General features: G+C 35.5%; 3 protein-coding genes across 6 annotated transcripts; 2 read left to right on the top strand and 1 right to left on the bottom strand.

Moving 5' to 3' along the window:
- The first annotated feature begins 1,515 nt into the window (after positions 1-1,515).
- LOC121247613 (ubiquitin carboxyl-terminal hydrolase 6-like) lies at positions 1,516-7,813 on the top strand. Its single transcript, XM_041145994.1, has 18 exons — positions 1,516-1,566; positions 1,704-1,889; positions 2,196-2,231; positions 2,323-2,430; positions 3,429-3,529; positions 3,655-3,781; positions 4,312-4,371; positions 4,484-4,551; positions 4,851-4,901; positions 5,364-5,472; positions 5,724-5,812; positions 6,226-6,295; positions 6,524-6,604; positions 6,721-6,822; positions 6,913-6,961; positions 7,084-7,203; positions 7,299-7,373; positions 7,674-7,813. Exons 1-18 carry the CDS (start codon positions 1,516-1,518, stop codon positions 7,727-7,729), a joined length of 1,539 nt encoding a protein of 512 aa, XP_041001928.1. The 3' UTR covers positions 7,730-7,813.
- LOC121260276 (UPF0496 protein At3g49070) lies at positions 7,783-11,352 on the top strand. 4 transcript variants are annotated; one of them, XM_041162123.1, is made up of 3 exons: positions 7,783-7,922; positions 8,520-8,596; positions 8,923-11,352. In XM_041162123.1, exons 2-3 carry the CDS (start codon positions 8,548-8,550, stop codon positions 9,909-9,911), a joined length of 1,038 nt encoding a protein of 345 aa, XP_041018057.1. In that variant the 5' UTR covers positions 7,783-7,922; positions 8,520-8,547; the 3' UTR covers positions 9,912-11,352. The 4 variants fall into 4 exon arrangements, with proteins under 4 accessions (XP_041018057.1, XP_041018046.1, XP_041018052.1 ...); XM_041162112.1 differs by having other exon boundaries at positions 8,920-11,352; XM_041162118.1 differs by lacking the exon at positions 7,783-7,922 and having other exon boundaries at positions 8,024-8,596.
- Positions 11,353-14,490: 3,138 nt separating this feature from the next.
- Positions 14,491-16,522, bottom strand: LOC121261012 (dof zinc finger protein DOF3.1-like). The gene is made up of 2 exons (XM_041163148.1): positions 14,993-16,522; positions 14,491-14,898 (listed from the first exon to the last, which is right to left on the bottom strand). Exons 1-2 carry the CDS (start codon positions 15,636-15,638, stop codon positions 14,870-14,872), a joined length of 675 nt encoding a protein of 224 aa, XP_041019082.1. The 5' UTR covers positions 15,639-16,522; the 3' UTR covers positions 14,491-14,869.
- Between the last annotated feature and the right edge of the window lie 3,014 nt (positions 16,523-19,536).

Raw genomic sequence — 19,536 nt, 5'->3', positions numbered from 1 at the left:
CTGTTTTTGCTGTTTGTTTTGAACATCATTGTTCGGTTTTTGGGACTATTAGAGCTTGATCGATTGGTTTCCCAAGATGTTTAGGGTTTAGGAAATTTCGAAATTTCCGATTTTTAGTTTTGAGTTTTTTTTTCTGTTCATGTTTACTCTTTTCGGGCTTGAGTTATGGATATTTTTTAGTTTTTAGACATGGAATTGCAGCGGACGGTCGATTTGTTATGCGCTTACTTTAGGATTCGAGTGAGTTCTTCAATACTTGTAATTTAGTACCGACGTATGAAAAGTCTGATGCTTAAGTTAGATTCCGAGTAGAGTAATCCTAGTAAGCAGGAGAATGGAGTGGTTACCCTTATAACTCGGGCTATTTACTGGTTAGCCCTGGAGCCACTTTTCGAGGGACATTTAGAGTTCATCCTTCCCTAGATGGACGGTGTTAAACAAATTAAAAACAGAGAGTTGAACAGCAGTGCACACAATGTGTTCGATGAAATTCATCAACTAGAATTCATCAAAATGGAATGTACACAGCAGACGTAATACTGACTTTCTAACAACATTTCTTTATCCACACTTTTACAGCTGAGTACTATTCGGTATTTATAGGATAACAGAATTTCTCTACAATATGCTAAAGTAATCCAATTGGTCAGAGTTGATGCTGGCATTCCGATGGGATTTTATTCTGGAAGGTTCTGGTGAGGTGTGATCCTCTGAGACAGGTGCACAGGCTCTAATAGACGGGCAGCCTCTTCCCTTACTACCAGCCCCTATACTTGCCTGCTCGTACCCGCTGAACGGGCGGGTGGATTTCCCAAATTCCCAGCACTGTCCAGGGTCCTGCCCAATCAAACCAAAAACTTTCAAACTGAGTCAAACCCACAGCCACGGTCTGCGCATGGAGACCCATGGCCATGGATCTCTCTCTGCGGCCTGTGCATTGAGAAAAGAATAAAGTAGAAAGGAAAAGTTGAGAAAGAAGATGAGTGTCTAGGGTCTTTTTCTATATATACGTGTATAACGGGCTGGCTGGTGGTTATCCCAGTCCGTCATTTCTTTTAATGAGCTTGTGCGTCGTCAAGGTCTTTACATGTACTTTTACTTACAATTTTACTTATAAGACTCATTCTGTTAGTTTTTTTATTTTATTTTTTAAATTCAAGTTCTTTTTGAATTTGAATTTCAAATTTTATGATTTTCAGCCTATCAATGACAAACATGTAGAGAAGTAAGTTTTTTGTAAGTTTTTCTTAAGTACATTTAGCATTTTCCTTAAAGCGAATGTCTCTGTCTTTTTGACAATTAATGACCCTTCATTTATGTCTTGTTTATTTAATAAGACGGTATTTGCTTTATATTGCAATAAATGTCTTAGGTCTCGAGGGTTCACTTTTTCCTATATTAAGGAAGGGATTGCTTTCTACTTTACTGTCTTGCCAAAAAATTGAGAGTGGTCTGGCAACTTATCTGCCATTGCGCTTGCCCCAGGTGATGATTTGCAAGTCATCGCGTCGTGTGATGACTTGTTCACCATCTCGGGCCGCTTTAGATTGGGCTTTGGTGGCCCATGTACCAACAGAGCCGATGAGTTTTTATTGACCTTCTAAATACGGGGTGAGTTGGTGGCTGATCTAAACCTTGTTTTTTCTTTTTGTTTTTTCCTTTTAGTTTTCTTATTACCGGTGCTCTGATTATTTACATCTTAGTTCCCTGTTTCTGATAATTGCAATGTGTATCTCCTTACAGTCAATGTAAAATGGCAAAGGGAGCTGTTTAAAGATGTGGAAATTGATACCACCCAGTCTCCATATGTTTTCAAGTGTCAGCTGTATGATCTAACTGGGGTTCCTCCCGTAAGGCAGAAGATTATGGTTAAGGGTGGTTTACTGAAGGTAAATAGATGACTTTGTTTATGCTGCTATAAAATCAATCCATATCTTGATCTGTTCAAATCTAGTGGATCATAAAGTAAGTCTGCAATAAATCACTCTTCACATTTGATCAAAGGTTTCAGTAATTTAAATTTCTTTTTAGTTCTTAAATCGTGTAACCTGGTTGGTCTTGAACTCGCAACGTCACCTCCACTCTCAATCTCAATCTTATATGGCATGGAGGTGCAGTACAAGTGAAAGCTCATTGGCTGCTTAAAAAAAGAAACTTATAATTCTCAAATTCATTTTGTTTGGGGGGAAATGCAGGATGATGCAGATTGGTCGACACTAGGAGTAAAAGAGGTGCTTTGACCTTCATAATGCCCTTGACTCTTATCTTTTTTATACTTCTATATTTTGTTCTTAGGTGATGCGCTGCATTTATTTTGTCTAGGGTCAAAAATTAATGATGATGGGAACCGCAGATGAGATTATCAAGGCTCCAGAGAAGGGACCTGTTTTTGTGGAAGATCTTCCAGAAGAAGAGCAAGCGGTTGCCATGGTAAGATACATGACTCTTCTGTTCTGAAGTATGCACATGTATTTAGAAGTTGTTTAATATATACTTGAGATGTATATTGGAGTTTACTGATAAAAAAAGAAAAGAAAAAGCAATGTATACAGGAGTTGCTTATAAAAAATGTTGCATATAGGAGCAATATTTTTTTTAATGGATATATCTGTAATGTTGTTGTTTGACCTCATGCTACAATTACCATATGCTTTAACCTAGTTAGGAACTCAGTTAGGAAAGACGACTTAGAACCATGACGTAGGTTGGATAATGAATATGTATTGTTAATAATTGACCTGGATCATGAATATCATGGATCTGCCAAAAAAAGAAATAATTGAAATATTTTCTGTATATAAATAAGTCTGGGTTCAATCGTCTTAACTTCATATTCATGACCAGAAAATGAACAAAATTCATGGAATCAGACAAATAGGAGCATAAAAAAAGTTTTTTTCTTCCCTTGGGTATGATGCGGTCACAGAAAAAGGTTACAATCATGTTTGGTTTAGGCTGAGGTTGGCCTGTTCATCTTGAAAATCATGACCACGCTGTGCCTATTATGGCATCTTCTTGCCACAACTTTGTCTCTCTTAATTTTCTGGACTTCAAAGACTTTTTGCTCATATTTCTTCTTTTAGCTGGGTGTTTCCTTTACAAGCTCCCCGTTCGTTTGGGTTGCACCCCATTGCACTTTTGATCAAATGTATTAATTATTGTCTTCAAAGTAAAATGGATTAGTTATCAAAATATTTTTTTTCCCTTAATTTGAAATTAGGATATTGTTATTTGTTTTTTACTAATTCAGTATCTTAGAATCTTAGGATAGTGTTAATTTTTTTTAATAAAATATTTGATTACTTATCCATTTTTTTTCTAATTTATACCAAGTTCACTTTGAAGGTCATTGTTTTAATTTTGATACTTTAGTCTTTTCCTCTGCCTTATGAATTGAAATCCTCAGCCCATGCTATTTCTGTTTCTAGGGTCATAGTGCTGGTCTATTTAATCTGGGAAACACCTGTTACATGAACTCCACAGTACAATGTCTGCATTCTGTTCCAGAGTTGAAGTCAGCTTTGGTCAAGTGAGTTGTTTTCTTCAATTATTAAAGGGGAATTGTTTCAGAATGTTTCTCTATATTGCTGTTTTCATAGTTAATTTGCTGCATTTTATGTGACTGGTGTGCATCAATTTGTAAAATCTGATTAGGTACTCACACTCTGGAAGAAGCAATGATGTGGATCAGTCTTCTCATATGCTGACTATAGCGACACGTGATTTATTTAATGAGCTTGATAAAAGTGTCAAACCTGTGGCACCGATGCAATTTTGGATGGTTTGTTCTCTTGTTTTACCCTTTTATTTATTATTGGACACTTTTTTTTTTTTTTTTTTATCTTTCCTTTGCAACCTGGGTACTTGTGGGATTTACTAAGATTCCAAGTGTGGCACCATGGACAGAAAAACCTATAGCATGAATCCGAAAAAAAATTTGCAGAGAACTTTATTGTTAAGAAAATGAAGTAGCATATGTGTCCTCTGCTTGCACAATGCTATGTGCTTAGGGCTTATAGAAATGTCATTCAGCCCATGCTTTCTATTATTGCATTGCTAAAGTACACAGTTCATTTAACACTTCCTAGGAGTTCTTTCTTGGCTCTGTCTTCCATCTCTGGTATAGGAGTTCATGAACTTAGCCATAGTTAGGTTTCTTTGCTAGTTATTTCGACATGCATCAAATTCATCAAATCTGAGCCTCTTCATAAACATCACTTTTGGCAAACGTGATCCATGATTGGTTGCTATTGCATTTTTCCTGCTGGGAATGGAGGGAAAACCTATTATGTTCATTTGTGATGTTTGCAGGTGTTGCGTAAAAAGTATCCTCAATTTGGCCAGCTGCATAATGGTGTCTTCATGCAACAGGTCTTAAACTACCTTCTGATACCTTTAAAAAAAACTACTTTCTTCTGATTGTAATATCTTACTAGTTTGATCTGGTGATAAGTTTATCTATTCAATTTTATCTATGTCACAGGATGCTGAAGAATGTTGGACCCAGCTTTTATATACACTTTCTCAGTCTCTTAAATCAACTGGTTCTAGGTATTTTTCCTTTTACTCTGTAGGATGTAAATGCTACTATACTAGGTCCATGTGGATGTCTGGGAACTGATGTTGGCTGTAGAAAAAATTATAGTAGATTATTGATTGCTATATACTTACCTGTGCCCACTCTTCCTTTTCCCTCCTTCAAACTTGTTGCATGGCTAATTTTCACAAAAGGCTGTTTCTTCTATAGCACTCTGATCCTTTTTTGTCTTACCTGCATTTATTGGTTTAATTGTTTCCCTTTTTTTTCCTATCAGTAGTATAACGTCATCCTGTATGACATTCTCTTGCAGTGAAATTCCTGACACTATGAAGGCCCTCTTTGGCATCGAACTTGTTAGCAGGTAGTCATGCATGCCATTATTTCATAATTAAACAATGGCTTAAAGCAGTAGTCTTAGTTTAGTTATTACTTCCTTGATCTGAACATAAATGAGAGTTTACAAATGATACACATTTTAATGAACTGAACACTCTTCCCAAAATACACTTATGGATCAAGAAAGCTGGATTCATATTTGAAAGGAAAAAAGGTGAGTTCAAGTTTTTAAGGTAAGGTGAGAAGTTAATAGATATCACTTTCAGTTTATGAAACTCTCATCTATTTTGGGACAGTCCAAAAAGGAAAGCACATTGTCTGCTGTGGGACAAAGAAATATTGGCTTTCATAGGCAGAATTCCATGAGTAATTAATTGTAAATTGTACTGAGGCATCTTTTTATGATTCACCTGAATTCTCTTTTATTAAAACCAGGAAGATTGGTTATTTTTTGAATGAATGTGTTATTTGTGCTGGTGCGAGCCAGGGTGCATTGCCAAGAAAGTGGTGAAGAAAGTTCAGAGACAGAATCAGTTTATTCTCTTAAATGCCACATATCGCAAGAGGTGAACCATTTGCATGAAGGGCTAAAGCATGTGAGTATAATCATCCAATTGTGAATGTCTTTATTTTTTTCCACTTTAAGCACTTGCAAATTACCATGTCCATTGGAATTTGAGTTTGTGGTGCTCTCTTTGCATTGCTAAATTGAAATTTTGTGTGGAATATGTGGATGTTCAAACTTTGAGTAACAAGTAAGCAGTGACTAATTTCTTTACCCAGAGATCCTCCACTTTTAGGTGTTGAATAAGCTTTGTTATCTTGTTAATTTTACTGGTTATTGTAGGGTTTAAAATCAGAATTGGAAAAGGCTTCTCCTTCCTTGGGGCGTAGTGCAATTTACTTGAAAGAGTCTCGTATCAATGGCCTACCAAGGTACAACTTGCTTCTTCTGATTGTAAATTGTACTTTTTATCGCCCACCTGTGGGTAGCCCAAGTGGTAAGAGCAAACTAGTGTGCATGAGCCCCATGTCACAAGTTCGATTTCCCCTGGGATCCAACTGCGATTTAAGTGGGAGGCTGTGGGTCGCTGTGTTAGTCTCCCTGGGGGTTTAGGTTCCATGGGTGAGTCATAAGGGCTCTGCCGTGGGATGGTTCCCCCGTCATAAAAAATAAAAAAATGTACTTTTTATCCTTTGTAGCATGGAAGCCACCACTGTGAGGTTTTAGGACACGTGGATCTTCCTATTTAATGTCTGAATTATCCTGATTAGAGCAATAAGAAAATCTTTCATTGCAGTTTATGTGAATCCTTAACAGTTGATGCAATTTATTTTTTTTTCTCAAGGTACTTGACCGTTCAGTTTGTGCGTTTTTTCTGGAAGAGGGAATCAAATCAGAAGGCCAAAATTTTGCGGGTAATGCAAGTTTCCTTCTCCTGTATATTGTTACACTGCAGAGGGTGGATTTCTCTCTTTCATATCATTGTGGAAATTGAGATGAAAAAAAGGGAAAGGAAATAAACCAAGAGCTCTCTCTTTTATGATTATTCTGCGTGGTATGGGTTGAGTACAAGTCCACATCCTGCGTCTGCCTATTTAAAACTGTCAGTGTCAGTGTTACTTAAAAGACTTTACTTGTCTCAGAAAGTGGATTATCCATTGGAGTTGGATGTTTATGATTTGTGTTCAGATGATCTCCGCAAAAGATTGGAAACTCCTCGCCAGGTTTCTGCTTACATATGGCTTCGATGAACTTTTTGAATTACATCTCCGTCTCAAAAATACTTGATTCTTACCTTATGTTTTGTCGGACATTGTCATTTCTACATTTTAAAACTTAGGTGCTAAGGGACGAAGAAGGCAAAAAACTTGGTCTGAAAGCTAGCAAGGATGGTGTGGATGGTGCTGGTTCGAAAGATGATGTGAAGATGTCTAATGTAGAGGTGACTACCCAACCTAGTTATACACACATGTACAAACACTTATTTCTATGTGATAATGGAATTATGATCTGTTCTCATCTTTGCACACAGGGATCATCAAATGGAAGCGGTGAACCATCCAATGCTACATCCCAAGAAGGTACCAACTTTATATGCGTGTTAGCTGAACTTGGGGGTTCCGTTGTACAATTAATTCAGGCTTTTGGAAATCTAGTGCATGTGGTCCCTCATTTTTGCCGTTTGACTGATTCTACAATGCAGGTGGTCCATCAGACAGGGAAACACATATGACTGGTGTTTATGATTTGGTCGCTGTGTTGACCCACAAGGGTAGGAGTGCTGACTCGGGGCATTATGTTGCTTGGGTCAAGCAAGAAAGCGGTCAGCTCTCTGCAAAATACTGTTTGGTACTTCATTTCATGTGGCTCGGGCTCAATGTAAGCTTTCAACTGATGAATAACCATTGTTGACCTCAGGGAAATGGATCGAGTATGATGATGACAACCCAATTGCACAGCGGGAGGAAGACATCACTAAACTGTCTGGAGGAGGTAAGATTGGAATTTTATTGGCTCGCATGATGGGATCAGTTTGCCCTGGCACATATGTGCAGACAGGCAAAAGTTAATTGGAAAAGCATCCTTGTTAGTTAGTGTGCCTACAATAGAATAGGGATACGTTTTGTGAGGACTGAACCAACCCTTTACTTTTTTTTTTTTTTTTTTAATCATTTATTCACCATAGGATTTATCCATCTAGATATGGTTTTTCTCTACAAGTGTTACTGTTGCAAGCCCCCCCATCATTATCAACCTGTACCTATGCTGAAGTTTCATCTTTTCTTGTTACAGGTGATTGGCACATGGCTTATATATGCATGTACAAGGCCCGAGTCGTCCCCATGTGATTTTTTTTGTCTCTTAGACCTGTTGAATAGGAATTACAGAATTCTGTATTGTTACCACTGAGGTTTAAAAAGAAGTGTGCTACATACAGCCTTCAATTGGATGGTGTATTTTAAATTCTTTATAATTCAATTTCGGTGAAAGAAAAAAAAAGCTGCGAGTATAATCTTTTTCTACTGAAATGCTTTCGTTTTGGTAGTAAGGTATTCTCAGATATTTTGTGAATAATAGTAAAAAGTAGGTAAAAAGGAATAATAAAATAATAAATAGCACTAACCTAGGATGTTCTTGAAACTTGTGTGACCAAAGAGATGATGCATTTTAGGACTTTACACTCAGGTTCAAGTTAAGTCAGTACATCAATCTCCAATGAAGCCAATATTTGATCAAAAAAAAAAAGCCCACGATTGATTTATTGGGCTGCATGATCAAGCGTGCGTCTAGAAGCAAATATCCATATTTTCTTCAAATAAAGTAGGAAGAAAACATTTTCTTCAAGTATCATCCAATATTGAGACAGGTCTTCACGTGCACTACAATGTCCAGCTTAGAAGAAATATCCTGCATATTGCTTTCAAGCAAAAGCTTCATAAATATTTTATTTGTATCATTTTGCTCTATAAAGGCCCAGCTTTGTCCCCTTTAGTTTCTTCCGCACCATGCAGTAGGAAGAATCCAAGCCAAAAGCAAAAAAAAAAAAAAAAAAAAACTTTTCTTAGACCGGTTAGTACGTTTAGCTTATCATCATCGTGTTTATTTTTTCAGGAATTCCTTCTCGATTTTTCTCTGTAGGTTTGAACGTTACAGTTAACAAGGCGACATGAGGAAAAGAATCAGTGCTCGTTTCAGAAAATTTATTTCTTGCACTGGTAAGCATTTTATTCATGATTTCTTTTTATTTTATTTTATTTATTTTTATAAAGCAGAGTGAGGGATTTTGAATTTAAATTTTTCATTTAGAGAACCGGAACATATCCCATCAGACCTTTAGGCTTTTGGCTCTTCGTTCGATTTCTTAATCACACTTTACGTTTTAAGTAAAAAAGAGATAAAAATGTGAATTATACAATATTTAATATTATCTGGAATTTATTTAAATAATAATAATTTTTTTTTGTAAATTGAGTTTACAAGAGAATTTTTATTTCACAAATTGCTTGCTTAATGTAAAAAGACAAAAAACTGCATGCAGCAGCTGCATCTGGAGCAAGCAATAATACTACTCCGCCCGACCCAGCCGGTGTGGACTTGCGCGAGGAATATTCAAATGCCTTTCGTACAGAGTCTTACGTTGAGTTTTGGGCACGCGTCTTCTCCCTATCCAATGCTGATTCTACCATTCCAACCACTGCAGCTCGGCTCCCATCCTACCGCCTCTTTGCCGAACACCTCCTCGACCCGGACCAACCCACCGTCACCCGTATCCTTGCTTCGGCCCGTATTCAACCCCCTTACCAATCCATTTTATCCGATTATTTTATCCAAACCGCCGATGCTTCTCTCCTATGTGGCCTGCTATTGAAAGATATTGACCGTACACGTGTCATACACCGCTCTCTTAGAGCAACTACTCTTTTGACCCGGGCCGACTTCACCAACCCGTTTGTTTCAACCGCAACATCGCCCACTCGGGTTCGGGCTATTCAATCCAATTGCCTCGGATTGTTGAAACAACTCGAGTCAAGCCGTGACAAGGCTCAAGTCAAGCTTCGGCTTGTAAATAGATTAGAACGTGGCTCGGCTGTTTTTCTCGTGGCGTTGACGGCTTCACTCGTTGTAATAGTCGCAGCTCATGTTATAACTTTACTCGTGGCCATGCCGGCTCTTATGGTGGCTTCACTAGAGTTGGTTTCCGCAAGGGGGCTAGCTCGTGCGATGGCTCAGCTCGATGCAGCCGCTAAGGGGACTTACATATTGAATAGGGATTTGGACACAATAAGCCAGCAAGTGGCGAGGCTGAATGACGAGCTGGAACACATGCGAGCAATGGTTAAGTTCTGGATTGAGAGAAAAGAGGACAAGCAGCTTCAAGCCAATGAAGAAGTGGCGCGACAATTGAAGAAGAATGATTGCAGCTTTAGGGAGCAGCTGGATGAACTAGAGGAACATTTGTATCTGTGTTTCATGACCATAAACAGGGCTAGAAACCTGGTAGTAAAAGAGATCATGCAGCAGCCCAGATGATCAGTTTGAACACTTTGTTCTTTGTTTGACAGTTTCAAAACTTTCTTACAGTACACTGACATTAATTATATAGAAGTACTATAGTCATAAAAATATCTCGTAAAAGTAAATTTACAAATTGACATGGTTTCATATGATATGTTAGATTTATTTTACAATAAAAATAACTTACCACGTCAAATCACGTCAATTTATTAGTTTACTTTTTATGAGCACTATTTATTACTAAAACATTTATCTTAATCATATTATGCTTTGACACTTGGAAACTTTTCTTTCTTACACTTGCTTTTATCTTTCATTCACCCCATTATTTTTTAAGAGCAGGATGACATGTTTTTTAGTTAGATGTGATCCAGGTGGTATTCTATTAGTTAGAAATCTTTCATTGGCTTAGACTTATAAAAAAAAAGTTAGAAATCAGACCAGAAAAAAGCTTCATGTGCTCCCTTAAAGCGAGCTGAAGTATAGCTTAAACCTTGGATTTGTTAGAAAATTCAATGAATGAGAATATACAACATGAGATGAGAATATAGACACTGCTAACATTGAACACCTCCTTCATATTTATAGGGTGCGGATGAACTACTTTTGACATATTAGAATCCAGTGAGAGGAGTACTATTGGGCTTTATTTTTGCTTATCTGTTCTGTCATTGTACTTCACCACTTCGTGATGGGTATTTATATCATTATTCCTTTCGGTCTTTGGGTTTATTCACTTGCATATGAGCATGTGAAGACTGTGATCAAGTTGGTCAATTTTGGAAATCAAATATCAAGGATAACAGAAGCGATGTGGAAATTCTTGATCAGTTTGCAGTTGGAACTATGAGCCTTTGGTAGAGCGTGGAGCTGTGCAGTGGGGAAGCTGGTTGCTGGTTTCGATACAGTGGGCTACACGATTTCTCCTCTTTCTATTTTCAATCTCCTGTGTTTTGGTCTATGCATGGTGTTCATTCCACAATTTCTTACGTGTCGCATTGGGATTGGAGGGCTGGTTTTCTTATAAAACCAGATGGGCGGTTTAGAAGCGTTTCCCTACATTTATATAGGGTAATAAAACACGACCTGTCGCTGAAATCAGAGACATGTTGTTGAGAAACTGCCGTTGATTAAAGTTTCAGGAACGTACAATTAACGCAACGCATGAAGGTTGTCATTATGGGTGTGGCTTTGGTGAGGAATGAGTAAGATCACTACGAGCAGTGTTTCAAACCCACCAAACATAAAAAAGTCTATTGTAAATGGTAAATGTGCTCATAATAGTAGTTGCGAGCCACCTCAAACCTATGTTTCCTTTATCCTTACCTTGAAAATAATGTTGTTCCTCTAGCTAATTATTTAGAGAGAGAGAGAGAGAGAGAGAGTGTGTGTGTGTAGCTTGTTAACTAGGTCTTATAATTAACACTCAATGGGCAACAATTATGACCCAAAATTTGGTAGAGCATGCTACCTTAATTTATGGAGTCCATTCTTCCATATATAGGGCTTGAGATTAATCTCTAATTGTGTCTAATTAATGTAGTTTTAGTTGGTAATGGCCTCTTACAACTCAAAAACAAGAAAATTACTACCAATAAGCTGCGCGCCTATAGTTACTGTTCACATAAAAGCCCAATAAAAGATCTCTCTGTTTTTTAAGCAATATCCTAGAATTTGTTAGGTCTTCAACACCAGTCTAAGCCCTGATTTTCTTTGGTATAAATTATTTCATCTCATCTTATGTAATTATTATTATTTTTTTAAACTTTTACATAAAATATAATATAAAAATAATGTTAAAAAATTATATTCTAATAATATTTTTTTAAACAACCGTTACTTATTAGAGCTCTCAACCCCGCTTACCGTCCAATTAAGCCGTTTGAGGCATATCCCCACGCCCTCCCCCAAAAGACCATGCTACTATGGCGCCCAACGGTCATGGCCCATAGTGCAAAATTGCATTTTTTATTTTTATATTTTCTAAACATCTTTAAATATTTTTAAAAAATAAAAAAATATGTTAATACATTAATAGTTATTTTCTTAACCATTAAGTAAGAAAAATAAATATAAAAAAATTAAATACATGAGTGATTAAAATGAAACAAAACCATAGAACATACCATCATTTTTCCAAAAAAAGGGGGGTTTTAATTATTGGTTTCATTTGGCTGGGTTCATGCCAACTCACGCTTTAATATCATCCAGTTTGTCCTACTTAGAGTATTGGTATTGACTTAGACAAATGTCAATACATCTTCAAAATTTGACTAAATATCAATAAAATGGTCTGTATTGGAGTAGTCAAAATAAGAAAACTCTACATATGAGCTACAGTACCACTAAAGTTTCTTTTAAATTTAGAGATATATTGTTCATCTTCAAAAGAATTATTTTAAAAAAATATACACCAACTGTACATTAGGACATTGCTCATTTTCTTGCTACTTGGTTGGGCCTTTCACATTAGGATGCCGGATAAAATTTTGAGTTATTAAATTATTAATCAATATATGGTTAGTGTAGTTCCAAGATATGAAAAAAATTTAAAATATTATTATTAAAAAATAATATTATATTATTATTTTGACTAATAAATATGAGATTATATTTGAATGGTTTTGATTTTATGAAAAATATGTATTTTTAACTAAATTTTAAAGATAATTTTGATGAAACTCACCCTTGCTCTTACTCGAAACTCCCATGAACTTTGACCGAAAGAAGACAAATCTCACAAGACCTTTTTTTATACGTTTACTTTGTGGATAAGGACAATCATTAATCGTGCAATCTTTCGTGAAAAGAAAAAATAATCACCTCCCACGATGCCTTTTTTCTTTTATCAGCCATCTCAACCTATCTGTGATTTCAAATTCTTTATATATATATATATATATATATGAGCACGTGTCTCCACCTCATAAAACGTGAAAAAAAAAGTGAGTTTAGTTCCGATATCTTGTGAAGCTTCCAAGAATCAAGACTATTCATTCAATAGATCAAGACAATAAATGGGTACACAGACTATATACAGAGATTATTTTCATAGGAAGCAAGAAAAAGTGCAAAATGTTGAAGCTTGACTACTGTTAAGAAAAGCCAATCACACGCTTTTCAGCAATAGAACCAAGAGAGAGAGAGAACCGGTTTTGTTTGGAGCCATTCCAATTTTAATAGTAACTTCGACTCGTGTTCTTTACCTTTTATCCAAGGCAAGGAAGGACACGACTAAGGCAATAATCAAGAATGCATGGGATCCACAATTCAAAGAGTTTAATTTAACTTGGAAGGAAAGACAAAAGTCCTCACTATAAATCACTAAGAAACAAAACAAAGGAGTTTTATCTTTTGGTGTAAAGTTTTTTGGGAAGAAGACCAACTTCTGACCCAAAATTTAAGAAGCTTTGTTATAAATATATATATATATATATATATATATATATATATATTTCATGTCTGTGACCAGTACAACCAAGTGGGGGGGAGCGTAGAGGATATGCAGATCACCATTGTCAATGCGCATGCTCAAGTGCCAAACTTCCTCTGGCTTGGCACAGACCACACACACAATTAATAAGGCTAGTCGACATTCTCATCCGTTCTGGTTGGAAACCAAGTTGTGAGCTCCAAGTCAAGGACCATATATAGTACCATACCCCGAAACTCACCAAAGAATTTGCCCTTTCCATCTAGGAATGAGGACCCGCAAATAATTACCCATTTTTGCACATAAAAAGATCTATCTATTAGTTTCTTCAAATTCATCAATCACCTGTCGTTTCATGAAGCGTTGTTTTCAGTCACTGACTTATTCTCATTGGCTGATCTCCTCATCATATAAAAATCCATTACATTACTATATGGGATTTTTTCCTTCTCCATTTTGTGAAAGCTTGATAAGCAGCCCCCCCACGAGTGGCTGTTTTTTGATGAAATGGCAAACCTTAGGGTGGTCCAATTAAGCACATCATAGAGCGTGTGGCCCATGATATCATACACAGAGAATGGTGGAAAGCATCGGATTAATTAGAAGCTACTATTGTTTAGAATGAACATGACCCCAATTATCATAGTAATTAGTTTTTTTTTATTTTTATTTTTAAATGATGCTCTTCGTTCTGAATTTATCGGTACATTTTAAATGATTATCGAAAATAAAATGATTTTTTTTAAAAGAAAATACCAAGATTTAAGATAATAATAACATTGTAGCATTTCAAAATAAAATACGTACGTAGCTGCTACTGTTTAAAATTAAAAAGCCCTACGGATTGCATTGATATGCCTAGTACTCTTTTTTACTTTCAATTATCATAAAAATAGTAAAAATTAAATAAAAATAAAAATAATATAATAATAACAGTAATCTTTGCAAATTGCGGAGAAGACCGCTGCAAGAACTTTACAATAAGATAAGAGGAAGGGAAGTTGAAGTTTTGTCTAGACCTTGACAGACAGTAGAAAGTATAGGAGTATGAAATTTACCATAACTTACCCCACCACTCGATTATTTTATTCATAAACAGGAAAATGTCGTCCCTAAAATCACAACTTCAAGAATGCAGAGACGCATACAAAACTCCACACATGCAAAGCCCTCAAGAATGGCATACATTCATGTAAAAAAAAAACCGTACATATGCACAGATACAAGATCAGCATGGGAACAAGCTATTTAGTAACAGTTACTGCTAATATTAGCATAGTATGGGCATGTGGAATGATTCTCATATATATACCACCAATGCCAATTCTCTCTCAGTCCAGACCAATCAAGAAACAATAGTGAATAGTTCTCTCTCTCTCTCACTCTCTCTCTGCTTATCATTCATAAAACTCATACAGACAAAAACCAGACAGAAACAACAGAAGATAAACCATTTACCAATAGGATGCGCTAGTGTTGCGGCCCGTGGTATGCCACCTGCAGTAGCACTAGAAAATGCCACAATAAAGTCTTGACTTATTCATGCTCCTCTCTTCGCCACCCTAGTTTCTAAGTATAGAAAATTATCATAATCAGCACAATTAGAAAAATAAATAAGAAAAAAATAAACACACTCTCTATTTTCTCTACTGAGATCTTGAACCTGGTGTGTAAATAGAAAGATCAGGCCACCCATTGCCGTCAGTCCAGCAGCTTGAATCACCACTTTGCAGACCTAAATAACTCTCTGAATTGTTATCACTCTGCACATCCATTCCCAGGTTTCGTACTGAACCTGTTTCCAACACATGACCCGAATTCAAATTCTCCGCAAACTCACCCATTTGCAACATTTTCACACCCGACCCATCGGGATTCAGACCCTCCAGTAAACTGGAAAACTGCCCATTTGATGCCAGAAGTGAACCAAAGCTCCCCGTAATATCCAGCATTCGACGGTCCTGATCCACCATAGAGCCATAGAGCCGGTTGGGGTCATGCTCCAGACCTGGGTTCTCCACCACCGAATTTGATGCCGTTGACGATGAAGATGATGACGAAGAAGACCGTTTTGGTTTTGATCCCCGCTTTGTGTTCTTACGGGTTCCACCGCCAACTGGGATGTTTCTCAGAGCACCGCCTTTCGTCCAGTACCTCCTGCAGTTCTTGCAAAAGTGGCGTGGCTGTGAAAGGTTGTAGTTGTTGTAATAGCAGAACTTGGTGTTTGTGGAGTCGCAGCGTGGACATTTGAGTAGTTCTTGCTCTGGGAAGTGGGGTTTGATGGGTTGGAATGTTGCTGAGTCTTGCATTTTCTAACTTCTGATCCTTTTGTGTGCAAGTTTTATAGGAATGAGGAGAAAAAAAAAAAGAGGCTTGCTAATTTGATGACTAACCGATTGTGGCTTTTTGAGGGATTTGATTTGGTGTTGGGTTTTTGGTATTGAGGAGAATTTGGTGGAGTCTGTGGTTACGGAATGGATTTTGAGTACTTCTACAGTATTTTAAACTAGAAACGACCAGAAAGAAAAAGACCAAAATATGAGATGAAAGTTACTGGCTTATGAGAAATTGTCGAATCATTGTTTGGTAGAGATTGAAAGTGTTAGGCTGGTGGAATTTGGAAAATGGATTTTTCGACTTGAACTGGACTGGGATTTAGAGGATTCGAATTGGTTTTATCAAAATATCGAAGCAGAAAATAGAAGCAAAGCAAGTAGAGTAAAGATGAAAGAAAAAAAGTCGGAAATTTCTCAGACTCGGAAGTGGGTTTCCATAGAAGAGACCAAACCACACATGACCACCAATCCAGAAGGCAACACGAAAAAATGAAAAAGTACGGAGCTGTTAAAGAAGTGAAGTTTCAGATCATGGAGGAAAGAAGAAAACCATAAAAGAAGTGAAGTTTCAGATCATGGAGGAAAGAAGAAAACCATGAGCGAAGCACGAGACTTATTTTTTTTTTGCGTGTGCGCGTTTGGCTTCGAGCACAAGTGGGATTTGGTTTCGTGGGATGAAGAATTCAATTCTATAGAGAAGGATGTAGAAGGGAAAAGAATACTGGGTCTCAAGATCTTGATGGAGATGACCTATCTGTGTCTTCGTGATAGTGACGAGCAGACTTCAAATGGAGAGAAAACCTCTCTCTCTCTCTCTCTCTCTCTCTCTCTCTCTGTCTCTCTCTCTCTCTCAAAGTGGGTCTGGGACTGGCGAAGCTCCTCCTGGCCAGTCTCACTGCATACACTAAAATCTTTTATAATTCTTTTATCTAAATAATCTTATAATTTAAAAAGATATAGCCTATAGGTATAATAATTAAGTTTATTTAATATTAGAAAATATTTAGTTTGTGAGTTATATTATTTTGAATAGAATTTTAAATAGAATATAGTTAAAATATTATTTATTAATATTAATATTATTTTAAAATTTGAAGAAGTTGAATTATTTATTATATTTGTATGAGAATTTAATAAAATTATAATAATAAGATGAGATGAGATGAAACATTTTCATTATTCAAATTGGACAATTACAAAGTTAAAAAATTATTATTAAAAAATAAAATATTGAAAATCTAGATGAACATTAATAAACACTTGTGAATTCTGAACTTCCCTAAGAAACATTGTCACATTCTAATATCTAATAGCCTAATAGGTGTGGTGAGATGTTTCTCTAACCTTAAATATATGAGTAATTTAATATGTGGATATGATGAAGCATCTACAGATAAGATCATATTAATAAGATCGTATTATTAAAGTTGGAGGTACAATATATTTTGTGGCATTTTCATGGGAGGAGCTAAAGACAAAACTCACTTAATGGACAAGTTAGAGGAATGCAAACTAAGCAAATATTCCATAAGCTGACACTACATTCCCAAAGTATATATTATATTCTCATGCACTACTGTGCAGGATTACAATTCCCTTTGTTTAATTTCATTCTTGCCTGGAAAGCACATCTTTCTAATTCTCTCTGTCTAGTGCTAATGATTAGTGACAGAAGTCGAGAACATGTTTTATGAAAAATAGTTTGTTAGAAAAAAAAATATCTATTATAAATGTTTTGGGCAAACACCAAGGCCGTTTGAATGTAGAGAGAGTTTCATCTCATTATTATGATTTTTCTAAATTTTCATACAAAATATAATAAATAATTTAGTTTTTTTAAATTTTAAAACAATAATAATATTAAAAAATAACATTTTATTTAACTCATTTAAAATCATCTTATTTCACTATCCAAACCAGTCCTAAATAATAGAAAATGGTCTATAATTAAGAAACAAGTGATGATGTGGTTTTTGTGTGGAAGTAGATTAGGGCTTGTTGGGATTAATGATTTTTCTTAAAATTTATGAGATTTCAAAATAGATAAGGTTTTTGTAGAGTCGAACTTATAAAAATAAATTTAAATCGAGAAAGCTTTTAAATATGTTTTTATTGAAGTTTGGAAAATAGTGGATCTGCTGAAGTTAATGTTAGTAGAAAATACATTTTGTGATATGTTTTTTTTAATTCTCTTAAAATATTTTTGGTTTTTTTATTATTTAAAAAAATCGATGTAAATAATTAGTTCGAAAATTATTCTTGAGAGATGATGTGTAAAAGATGTCTGATCCTCAAAATAGAAAAACTTTAGTTAAAGTTGGGTTAATTCTAAGTAAAAATATTTAAAGAAAAAGAAAAAAACCTATCATTTGCGTCAATATATGAAATTTTCAATATTAATTTATTTGTATATGGAAACACGTCATAAATTTCCAAAAATATTTACAAAAAAATGGTGAGAGCCTAGTCGACTAAGCTCGAAGTTTGAGCCAACAGATTTAACTCCCGTTGATTACACTGTTAAGAGAAATGATAGTCTATAGTAATCACTGCCAATTAAGCCACGAAAGTCTCCAGCCAAGTCAGGAACTGTAAGCTGAAGCCAAGAAGCCGATAAACAAGCTTGCGTGCAAACAGAGCAAGCGCACCCAGAGAAAGCATCATTTAGTTTTCAGCAGCAAATCAGGACCGTGAATTCTTAATTTGTCGGATCAGCACTGTCCCAGGTGTCCAGCCATGCAATCAAAGCGTCCACAGAAGTCGTCGCGTTAAGTTGCCGTCAACACGTGGCAGAACCCCGCATGAGTGCTATACGGACTACTGCGAGTGCTATAGTGACACACAGGCAGCTAGACTTATAAAAGGTGGTTGTTAAAAATAAAAAATTTATTAAAGTGATATATTATTAAGAAAAATTACTTTATCTTTTTATTTTATTCATTTTATTTGACTGCTGATTAATTTTTTTTTACTTAATAATTAAAAAAGTGATTTTAAGTAGATTAATTTTTTTTTAATTTTTAAAAATATTTAAATATATTAAAAAAATATTTAAAAAAATTTATAAAGCGACATAATAACCGCATCTATTTTATTAATGCGGTTATCTGTATTTTTTTTTAATATAAAATAATTATTTTGATTAATTACATCAAACACGATTGTGAAACTCATGTGTCACTACCGATTGCGGGTCCCACTCCGTTGTTCTGCTCTGTATATAAGTCGACTGTCTTCTTCGATTACGTGTCTTCCATCGGCACTTCGGAAATCCGAAATTGTTGACTTAACACTGTCGTTAAGGGTCCCACGGATTATTGTAGATAGAGATTGACGGCCAAGATCATTTAACGGGAGAGAATCCAGACCGTCAATTGGGAAAGGATCTTTGAGATGGCTCGGAATTGAAGATAACCACCGTCCTCGGGAGAAAATTCAGGCACTAGGACTGATCCACATTACTATTCAATGGATTCGATTAGCATAAAGAACACGTGGACGGCTGGCTGTAATTATTATTATTATTATTTTTATTTTTTAAGTATAGAGAAAGATTCGATTATTAATTCTATTGATAAGAAATTAAGGTGTTACCACTGGAACAATTGTACATCCAAAAACTAACAGTACGAAGATGAATGCAATATTATATTACTGTTTAATTCATGCATTTATTTATTACCTTATGTTTATTTAAAAAATAATATTTATACATATAATTTTACACACATAATTATATATATTGATGTGTCAGTTATTAAAATAATTAAAATTTAAAAATTTAAAATTAGAAATTTCAATTAAAAAAGAAAAATTAATAAAATAAGATTACCACTTAGTACGTATAATATCATATTCTATCTGCGTATAA

This window comes from Juglans microcarpa x Juglans regia, chromosome 1D (genome assembly GCF_004785595.1).
Source record: "Juglans microcarpa x Juglans regia isolate MS1-56 chromosome 1D, Jm3101_v1.0, whole genome shotgun sequence".
NCBI lineage: Eukaryota > Viridiplantae > Streptophyta > Magnoliopsida > Fagales > Juglandaceae > Juglans > Juglans microcarpa x Juglans regia.
Note: the sequence above shows the minus strand (reverse complement) of the source record. Positions and strands in the feature narration are given on the sequence as shown.